Source organism: Melanaphis sacchari, unplaced genomic scaffold (assembly GCF_002803265.2).
Source record: "Melanaphis sacchari strain LSU unplaced genomic scaffold, SCAv2.0 Contig627_pilon_pilon, whole genome shotgun sequence".
NCBI lineage: Eukaryota > Metazoa > Arthropoda > Insecta > Hemiptera > Aphididae > Melanaphis > Melanaphis sacchari.
In genome coordinates, this window is record NW_020271442.1 from 1 (window position 1) to 11465 (window position 11465).

At 29.1% G+C, this 11465-nt stretch overlaps 3 protein-coding genes and 1 pseudogene across 3 annotated transcripts; 1 reads left to right on the forward strand and 3 right to left on the reverse strand.

Moving 5' to 3' along the window:
• Positions 1-2813: 2813 nt before the first annotated feature.
• LOC112600220 (tigger transposable element-derived protein 6-like) lies at positions 2814-3581 on the reverse strand. Its single transcript, XM_025347396.1, has one exon. The coding sequence runs from the start codon at positions 3579-3581 to the stop codon at positions 2814-2816; it is 768 nt and encodes a 255-aa protein (XP_025203181.1).
• On the reverse strand, positions 3578-4316 carry LOC112600221 (tigger transposable element-derived protein 3-like). The gene is made up of 2 exons (XM_025347397.1): positions 3991-4316; positions 3578-3785 (listed from the first exon to the last, which is right to left on the reverse strand). The coding sequence occupies exons 1-2, from the start codon at positions 4314-4316 to the stop codon at positions 3578-3580; spliced, it is 534 nt and encodes a 177-aa protein (XP_025203182.1).
• Positions 4317-5991: 1675 nt separating this feature from the next.
• On the forward strand, positions 5992-6798 carry LOC112600222 (annotated as a pseudogene).
• Positions 6799-8092: 1294 nt separating this feature from the next.
• On the reverse strand, positions 8093-9262 carry LOC112600223 (the record flags this gene model as incomplete). Its single annotated transcript, XM_025347398.1, has 4 exons — positions 8899-9262; positions 8724-8818; positions 8234-8436; positions 8093-8165 (listed from the first exon to the last, which is right to left on the reverse strand). Coding segments are annotated over exons 1-4 (735 nt in total), but the record flags the coding sequence as incomplete, so codon positions are not given.
• Between the last annotated feature and the right edge of the window lie 2203 nt (positions 9263-11465).

Below are 11465 nucleotides of genomic sequence, written 5' to 3' on the forward strand. Positions count from 1 at the left end.
ACCGTACTTCGTTCAGTTACGTATTGTAGTACAGATTTTACATGAATTTATGACTATCATCCAGTAGTGGCTAAAAACTAAGGCTTCTTGAAGAGTTATGAATATATAGTGTTTGTTAGATTAAACTTGAAATTATTATATATGCATTTGAAAATGTGCTTATCATGCAGAACAATGTATTTCATGCGATAAATTGTCTGTTCAATTTGTTGTAGTATTTCAAGTGACATCTCGCATCAATACAATAGTAGAAATAATCAAATAAATGTTTATCTCATTTAAATGTTTTTATTAATCATTATGTTAATAATATGTTATAGTGCTTAGTACCTATACATAATAGTTTTCACAATTATATTTTTGATTACAGTCAATTTAAATTAATTTATTATTATAACTTATATTTACAATTATTTTTGTATTTAAAAGGGGAATTTCAAAGTCGCACGGAGGAGGAGTCACTATTCTTCATGCCGGTGTCTCCGACAACACCAAAAAATATGCTATCCGAAATTAGTGGCCAATGACCCTATATCACCTGAGATAGGCCAATATCTGTACGTAATCTTTACGGCTGTTATAATTTCGTAAAGATATGTGATTGTGAGGGCCGTTGACCTACTAATCCGTTTTTACTGTCGGGCAATCGATTTCAAAATAGCATATAATAGGGCCATCGACCCCAGAGGAAAGGAGTCGCGATTAGGGCGGCAATAAAATCTATTTGGAGTTATCGCACTCGATAACTTGCACGAACAATACTATTGTATACCATATTATGTACATATATTATATTATATTGTATTTATCGATATTAATAGTACTATTTTTGATATTGTTATACAGACATTTAATATTTTTTTCAATAATCATTCCCATTTCAGTTCTTACTATCCCGAGTGTCGTATGTAATAATATTAGGTATCTCATTGAACTAATTTGTGTTACTAATTTCCAATAATTGATTTTTAGTGTTTTTTTTTAAAGTTATTTTCAATTTATTTGATATTTTATTGTTTTATTATAATTTATTGTTAAATTTAAAATGAGAGGCCGAAAACCAACTATTTGCCCTGCAGAAATTATAAGTATTATACTCAAATTTAAGGATAGAGTAATTACAGAAAATAATGGAGAAAAAATTAAGTAAATTTTAATTAGTGTTATTTATAATTTTACTTTTTGTAAATAATAATAGTTTTGTTTTTGTATGTAAGCTAATCTATATATTTATTTAATTTTACTTTTTATAAATAGTTAATATTCCAGTTGTGACAAGTACCCCACTTATAATATGTATTTTTAATTTTTAAAACAAATATAATATTTTATACATATTAAATTGTTTATGCATTTATGCGACAAATTTAGGAGTGATCAAATGTATCTATTTTGAAATTACACTCGACAATGTCTCGTACGCGGCTTTAAAATCGTGAATGATAGCGTCAAATTGACGCTATACGAAATTACCGCGATCAAATGACGTATACTCAATAATGCTGTTAATAATATTTTTTAACTAAATTAAGTTTATTGTTGTATTTATTGTTAGAAGTGGTTGTAGCTTCAAACCGTGTATGGCAAGATATTAGTTCGGAATTAAATAATCGTATATCCAAAAATGCTCTGCATGTGTTTGTTTATAAAGGATATCACGGCATTAAAGAAAAACTTGGATTTTCCCCGAACAAAATACCAAATGTAATGCCACTTGAAAATAATATACCCAGTAATTTAAACGATAGTGATGGTTAGTTTAATTTTCATTAAATTTTAATTTGTAAATTTTATACATTTTAAATTAAATTAACTTACTCTGTATATAGATTCTGAGTCTATTGATGAGATTGATACTAATTATAATTTTGAAATTAAAAAATTTGTAATAACATTTTCTGTTGACGAATGGGAGACATTACAGCCCCAAAGAGTAAAATATAATATTGTTGATAAAAAACGTCCTAATCAGCGTTTTAAATTGTACGAAGTCTTACCCAAAAACACATGGACACCGTTAATAGCGGAACATTTTTGGATTCACACCCAATTACCATGTTGCCTTTCGTTTCGTCGAACGAAAGTGTCATCAAATGGTGACAACTATGTGTCTGTGGTTGGGCGGTGTTCTGTTTGCGAATCTCATTTTAAAGGAATAGTTGCAGATAAACCACCGGAAAATGCAAGGTAATTTTAACTTTTAAGTAAAAAATAAATATTAATAACTATACTATTAATTATTATAGAGTATTAATGCAATGTATATATGTTGGGAATTTCAATGAACCACATCAAGTTACAAAAAAAACGACGTATGATTGGTCCTATTATTGAAAAAGCGTTATTACGTATAGTAGAACAAGGAGTTTCTTATAGAGAACATGCAGCTGTGCGTCTAATGAAAACAGGTAAGTAAAAAAATTCAAATAAAAATTATCTATTGTAATAAAAATAAAAAATTTTATAATTATTAATTTTATTATAGAATACTTATTTTATTATTTAAAAATAATGTTTTATCTAGTTACAACTTTAAATGTACCTATTTTAATTATAAATTACAAATTGATACTAGAACTAAAAATTTAAATATACAGTAGTCGCCGCTTATTGGACTCACTTTGGGACCCGACAATTTGAGTCAATTAATCGAATGAGTCAATAAGGCGAATGACTCAAAAAATTTTAAGAATGCTTAAATTTAAAAAATTAAAAATTAAAAAATATGTATTGAAATTCAAGGTATAAAAAATGTAAAAATCTAGCCATATAAAATAAAATAAAATACATACATACATAATTAATAAAATGAATTAATTTTTTGATAAGAATACGTCTAATGTTGATTGGATTTTCGCTTCTTCGGCCAACTTCATAATCATATCTTCATAAGATTTATGTTTCTCGAATATGTCAAAATCGCCTCTTTGCTGAATCCCTCTACGTAAAATTTGAAGCGCTTCTAGCATTTCTTTAGTTGATGGTGGTTTCTCATCAGGTTCCTCTTCGTCGCTATTACCAACCATATTCTCTTTAAACCGTTTTGACTGTATTTCCCCACATATATCTTCCTCGGTAACGAGTTCGGTAGTTTGGACTTCTTCGTCAATATTTATCCATTCATTATAAAGTTCAGTTGATAGGTCAGTGGGTCTCTCGACAGCAGCTTCAACTTCTTTTGGACAGAGAATGAAACCACCGTGTCGGAAACAATTACGTATTGTGATTTTACTGACCATATTCCACGCTTCGTAGGCTAAATGCAAACCTACAAGTACAGTTATTTTTTTGGCGATTTCATGAGCACGTAAGGTACATAATTCTTGTTCCAGGTTAGCATCAATCACACTGATCACATTCTTTCTCATGCCTGTTCTGTAATAAGCTTTAAAAGTGCGTATAATCCCTTGATCACACGGTTGTATGATTGATGTAGTGTTAGAGGGTAAAAATACGAGGTTAATATGTTTGAATTTCACTGTAACCACATGAGCCATGCAATTATCGACTAGCAATAAAACGTCATGACGAAGTTCATTGTCCCACTTGGTCAACCATTCGGTGAAAATTTCTTTTGTCATCCATGCATTACTGTTTGCAGATAGTCTACCGGTAGATTCTTAACACCCTTGAAACACCGGGGATCTTTACTTTTACCAATCGCGAGCAGTTTTCTTTTTTCACCATCCATACTTGCACAACATAATATGGTTAGACGTTCTTTACTAGTTATAGTTCCTCTAGTTTTTTCATTTTTAAACGCATAAGTGTGCTCAGGTAATGCCCTGAAATAAAGCCCAGTTTCATCCGCATTGAACACACAAGACGGAGGATATTTGGCGATAAGAGATGGTCATTCTGAATTAATCCACGACCGTGCAGCTACTTGGTCTGCTTCTCCCTGTTCTCCATGTGGCTTAACGAATGAAATGTTTTCGCGTTTCTTCCATCGGTGAAACCAACCTTCTGTTGCTACAAAATCATCTTTACCCATTTTTTTCGCGAGATCTTCGGCTTTTTTGTCGCAACAGTGGTCCTGTAACTCGGGCGTCTTTTTCTCTGACTTTTATGAACCATTGTTCCAAAGCTTCTTCAACTTCTTCTTCTTTACCGGCCCTTTTTCTTTTACGGTTTGAATTCACATTTTCTAATGCATTTCCCTCGATTTCCTGTCGACTTTTCAGCATCCTACCTAGTAAACTTTGAGACAAGTTTAACTTACATGCTGCTTGTCGCTGGCTCATTTTCGGGAGCTCGTCATATTTTTTAAGAACATCTAATTTTTCTTTCACACTTAAATCACGTCGTTTGTTCATTGTAACACGAAAAATAAAAATTTTTACACAGAATATACACGTACATATAAACGCAGACAACACACTGAATACGACGGCGTCTATTCATACACTACCTGTCGTATTAAGGCCGTCCTCCCACTAAGGCGACGCGACGTTGACGCGACTAAAAAAAATAGTTGCCTAGCAAAAAATCGTACGATCTGATTTCGTGAGTTCTGCACACTATAGACGATGTTTCAACATCTAAAATTGGTCAGTTGCAAACATGTCGTCCTCTGAAGATGACGATGCCATTGCATTATACTGGTATTATCAAAACCACAAGAAACGAAAAACTAAAAGGAGATATTGGGTACATCCATATATACAGAATAATATTAATTGTCGTATTTTTGTTGCCGCAAATGAATTAATACAAGATGACGTTAAATTTCAATCTTTTTATCGAATGTCGAAAGAAAGTTTTAACTTACTTGTGGAAAAAGTGGGACCAGAAATTGAAAAACAAGACACACATTTCCGCCGTTGTATTTGTGTACGTGAAAGACTACTAATAACAATGAGGTAATGGCTTAACTTTTACTAACATAAAAATAATTATACTAATATAAATAAAATAAATAATTATTATGACTCGTATATTATTTAATATTTAATTTAATATAATAGGTAGTATACTCCTTGTAATTTATTACATATACGATATACATTTTTACATATTTATGAAATCTTGACAAACATTTTCGTTCTGGTTGCTAACTTCAGCTGCCACATATGATTCTTCAGGAGAATGGATTGGCGTGAAACTATTTGAGTGGTTATAAGAATATAATGATGAACTTGAGAAAGTTGAAGATTTAGTCGGAGGACGAGATGGATTGAACATGGTTATTGGTAATTGGTGTTGAGAAGTCGGATTTTCAGTTAAAATGTCATCGACCAAATCCAATACTTTTTTTTTAAACATTCTCATTTGTTGATCAGTCATGTTCTTAATATCTGGTAACAGACTAAGAAGAAACATCTTTCTTGGATCAGTTTCACAGGACTTTTTCTTCTTCATATTCACGAAATCAATAAAGGACTGGTCTACTTCGCTAACATCTAATTTTCGTTTCTTTTTGTTACCTTTTCCTTGGTTACGTTCCTGTACAAGAGGAAGACGACCTTTTTCATTGTTTGGTTTTTCAATGTTTATAATTTTATCGGTTAAATATTCTTCTTGTTGTATAATATCTTCATCTTGGACTTCAGTATCGCTTTGTTCATTATTTTCAAATGTAATTTCATTATCTGAGGTCGGAGAAGGAAGATTTCCCGGATTAGTTATATCAGTGTTGGGTTTTACATATGGTAAAAGAAATTGTAAATATTCATTCAAATAATATGGCTTTGCTTTTCTAGAAGATCCACTAGGTGCTGGTTTCATATTCCTGACAAATACAGCTCTTAAATTTTTCCATTTTTCTTTACACAATGAAACTAAAAATAAAATAATACAAAAATAATAAATTATTGAAATATACATATACATAAATAGAAAATTACCTAAAAACTATTTTTTATTAGATATTTGGCGACGGGCTGCACTTATTCCAGCCTATCATTTTATTTTGCTCGAGGTGCCAACACAATCGGTAAAATAATTTCAGAATCTACTCAAAAAATATGGGAGTGTTTATTTAATGAATACATGCCTATACCAACCGAAGAACAGTGGATGTGTATAGCAAATCAGTATAATAGATTATGGAATTTACCAAATTGCTTAGGTTCAATAGATGGGAAACACATAAGAATACAAAAACTCCCTAATACAGGATCCATTAATTTTAATTATAAATCATACCATTCAATTGTTTTAATGGCTTGCAGTGATGCAGATGGAAATTTTATTATGATAGAAACTGGTTTCGCTGGTAGAAATAGCGATGGAGGTATCTTTCGAGCATCAAGACTGGGTCGGTGGCTTGAAAGAAATGGTTTAAATATGCCACATCCTAAACCATTGCCTAATGACCCTAACGACATTTGTTTTCCTTATTATTTTGTAGCTGACGAAGGATTCCCTTTGAAAAAAAATTTAATGAGACCATACCCACAGAGAACTTTAACAAATAAAAAATGAATATTTAACTACAGACTCAGTAGAGGTAGAAAAACTGTTGAGTGTTCATTTGGTATGATTTCACAAAAATTTCAAGTACTATTATCACCAATACGATGTAATAACGAAACTACTATTAACAATATAATAAGATCAGTATGTATTCTCCACAATTTTATACGTAAAAGGGAAGGTCGACAGTATATACCTTCCGTTGATTTTGATGAAAACTGTCCAGAAGACGTTCAAATACCAGTTGAGTTTCTCAGAGACAACGACGATAAAAATGAGTTGCTGAGAACACAAGCGGCGAGTGATATGAGAGATTATTTGTCTTCATATTTTGTTAAGCCTTATGCATCGCTGCCATGGCAGTGGAATAAGTGTGTATAATTATTAATATTATGGTCTAAATATTTGATAATAATTTTCTTTTAAATTTGTTTTGAAATAAGTACCTATATGAAAGTGTATTTAAATGCATATTATTATTAATTATTATTTGTATTATTTAGCTATTGTATATTATTTTGTATTTATTAATACGGTAAACTGCATAACTTGTTTTCATATCTACTTAATACGATAAATAAATATAATTCATATATACCTATTTGTTAAAAACAAAATACTATACCTAATATCGATGACCGATAATATTAGTTGTCGAATGTTCTGGATGTGTTGGGGTAGGGTGGTAGAATTTTTAATATTAGTACATTGTTCTTATTTTATTTTTAGCATTTACTTTATACCATAATATAACATATTATGTTACATAAATAATATGAATTAATAATAAATAGTATTACCTGTTTCTTTAACTTCTTCTGCAACTTTTGACCATGCCTTTTCTGTTAAATCTTTTCTGGCGTATTCTGGTAATATGTAATTATATAAACACGGATATTTTTCCACAGCCTCAACTAAGTTTATAGTTAAGAGGACGCTATACCAAAAGTGAAACGTATGCAACGGCCAAGAGAATGCGCTGTTAGGTGTTTTCGCGATCCGCAAGCACGCGACGTTTTAACCACGCCCACTACTAGAGTCGGCGTCCGGCCGACGATAGTGTTTGTTCGGGAGCGATGTTATTATAATTTGAACCTTCGTTTATGACTGATCGCTCGTAAATATACACGTAAACGGGTATAGGCAGCTGTAATATTTTTAATATCCACGGGTACCTATGCAATTTGTATTTAATACATTATTAGATACTTACTTCATAAAATATTTATAATACAGTAAATATTACCTAATTTATAATATTACCTAAATATATCGAAGTATTAGTTTTGTAGTAGTTAAATAAATAATAATAAATAATTCATAACACACACTCGTTGACAAACTAATTATTATTATACTATATAAATAATAAATAATTATAAATTATAAATGTATAAAATACAGTCAAATTTTCTGTCTTACCTTCTTTTCTGGACTGTAATATTGTTATAATTAATGGAATAGGGTTAAAAACTTCATCATTTTAAATTTGACTTCGAGGAAGTCGTAAATACATTTTATATAAAAATACAACATAATATATATAATATAGGTATATAATTACAATTTTTATAATTTGAAAATAATTATTTAATTTTTAAGAAATTGTTTTTTTTTTCAATGATAACATTTTAAACCTTTCTGCTTGATTTTCTAAAATATAATTTGAATCTTTTATATCATTTATTAATAAACGTTTTCCATATAATGGGTTAATAAGTTCAGGTAAAAGACAATTTAAATAAAACCTAAAACAAAAATGTTTTTTTTATAATTTTAATTAGTAGATAATTTTTTGTACTTCAACAATACTTACAATGATAATTTCTTGGACATTTCTTCCATCCAAAATTTATGATCATACACAATTTTTTCAACGGATGTCCAATTTTCAGTATACACGACAACATAGCATATTTCTCGTTGTGTAATATGTAATTGTCCGATTACTTGATAGTAATAATTACTATTATGTTTTAATTCGATCGTCCCTGAGTTATTCATTGACCAATTTTGGAGCTATAAATTATAATTTATAATTTATCTTATACGTTATAAGTTATAACTTACAAATCATGACGTAAATATAAAATAGTTATTTAAATTTTAAAATAATATATATATATTATATTATATAATATATACGAGTACATAATATTATTATAAACATTTGTTTATTCATTTATTTTTTATTATAATATTTTAAATACTTGGTAATAAAAATATATAAATAAATAGTATTTTAATTATTAATTTTATATAAAAATATGGGGTTTATTAAATTGAATTTTTTTATAAATACTTACAAGTTTATTATTTATAGCTATGCCAGGACTTTCTGATTGACGAGCCATATAAGGGCACTTTATCTCAACTATGGCATTATCTCCAACTAAACCATCTGTAAAATTAACAACCAAATACAAAACTGAATAAAAAAATTAAATTATATAAAACCTATATAAAATAATTAATATTTACCCGGACTGGCTGCTAAATATGGGAGATCACGATCTACAATTAAACCACATGTGTGAACTTTTAAATTAAACATTTCCTCAAATTTAGTCCGAGCTTTTGCTTCCATAACCTGACCATAGTTTAATTGCTTTGATTTGGGATTTGATGCATAAAGTAAAATATGAATTTTTTTCTTACAGCTAGTGTATGGTCGCATTTTACATATTATCCCGAAATTTGAAGCAGTGAGACGTTTTTTTCTTTCTTTGAACCAAAGAGAATTATTACTTTGATTTCTTGTATTAATTTCTATATTGGTTCTATCAGCTTCATTTAATTTTTTAATAAATTCCATTTTTTTCATATCGAAGTCTTCTTTAGTCATTGTATCGACTAATTCTTCAGCCAATCCATAATATTGATCTGCATCAGTAGATTGAGATCGGCTTATAATTTTGTATTTAGTATTTTTAGAAAACAATTGACGTCTTTTTGTATTATTATTTCGTAAACGTTCTATGTTTTTTAAATATTTTTTACCAAATTTCCCTACAACAAATTTATAAGTACACAATTTTTATGAATATATTTTAATTTAAATATAATATATTTTTGTATTATAAATTATCATGAATATATTATACCTGGACTTGAATTTTGTATTGTTTTATGAACTTTTCTCAAGTATTGTTTTGAATTAAAAGCAATCACTGCAGCTTCCACTCGTGTATTGTATGAATTTTTTTGCGAAAAATTAATCCTTTTTCCACCGATATATTTATTTATAACGCTATTAAATACTTCACATGGATTATTGTCTACATCTAATAAAAGACTATTTGCATTTTTGGTTAGGCGAAAAATGATTTGATCCATTTCTCGCATCAATCCACAGTTTTCCGCTTGTGGTACTAAATTAGTTTCATTTTCTTTTTGCCCTACACAAAAATAATTAGCACATTTTGTGTGTTGACCGAGTCTATGATATATACTATTTGAAATATCCAATTGAAGATCTAAAATTAACAGTATATATAATTAAAATTTTTATCTGAAAATATTATTTAGTTTTACATATAAAACTAAATATAGGTACAGTATTAAATACCCGTAATTCTTTGCGACATAGGCGTGTCTTGATTATTTCTATATTGTATAGCTTTTGTTACGTCCGAACGAAATCGCATTATTTTAGATAAAATGAATTTTCGTAAATTAATAGGAAACTCAGTTTTATTTGCTAAAGCGGTAATTTTTTGACTGAAATTTCGTAATAGGTGATTTCGGCATTCTATTTTATCTATGACAAACTCAGATCCATACGGTAAGACTTCATTGAGTTTCTTTAAAACACTACTATCACCATCTCCTATATAAACATAAATAGCGTATAAATATTAAATTCTAAAATATTATATTAAAATAAATTTTTTTTTCATATTTACCTATTAATTTATTATACTTGAGCCCATGCATTTCAACACTACGGGAAAATCCTTCAACTATTCCATCTGCCTCCATTGCAGTTGATGCTTTTCTCCAATTTAGAAAACAAACATGTTCAGATGCTTTTTCATTATGCGATGATGCCCTTTGACAAATAGCACAATATCTATTTCTTACACCTACAAATAAAACTTTTCCTGTTCTTTTCCCAATAATAGTGGCCTATATATTTTAATATAAAAAAAGGTTATAAAAATATTTTATATTAGAAATATAAATAATTAATAATTGCATACTGTTCCTGATAAAGCATTGTACTTGGACTTATAACTTCGCTTAGACCATTGGCCATCAGCGATAACTGTACACATAGGAGTACCATCTACATCTACTTCCTTATTTTTTAACGCTATCTCTCTTTCTTCATCACCAGCCTGTTTCATTTCACTCCATGCAGTTTTTTGTACCGCTAAATTAATATAATTTTGAATTTTTATGTATGTTTTATTGCACATACTAGGTACTTCAATTGACACGGAAAGTTCTGCTAACTGTGCATATCCAATTCCTTAATTGTACAATGTTGTGTGTGAAAATATATAATTTTAATTTAACTATTAAATTATATTATAGTTATGGAAAATTAAAACTACCATACCTACTGCTATACTACCGTTCACTAAACTTTTATTAATTGGTATGTATATTTCCTTAGGATTTTCTGAATAAATTAGATTTTCAATGTTGCATATTTTACATTGAAATTTAAAAATCGACGCATACCCGTTCCTGATTTCAGACATAAATTTCATGTCAATAAAAGTACAGTCGGTACCACCAATATGACGAATTTTTTTAATTTGTTCAAAAATATATCCTATATCAACTATTCTTCTAATGAAGACCCAGAGTCGCCCCAGACATAGATGGATGGACACTCATAAAATCAGCAAAGACGTTGCAACTTAGTCTCAATGGGTTTGGCAAGCTAAAAATTTTTATATAGTGAAGAAATAATAGCTCATAATTTAGTGTATCTACAAATAATACCAGAAACAGCTATTTGCGAGTATGTAAAACACGAAAATATCATATTTATTTTCTTATAATAATTATTATTATCATATATAGAAATTTATTGG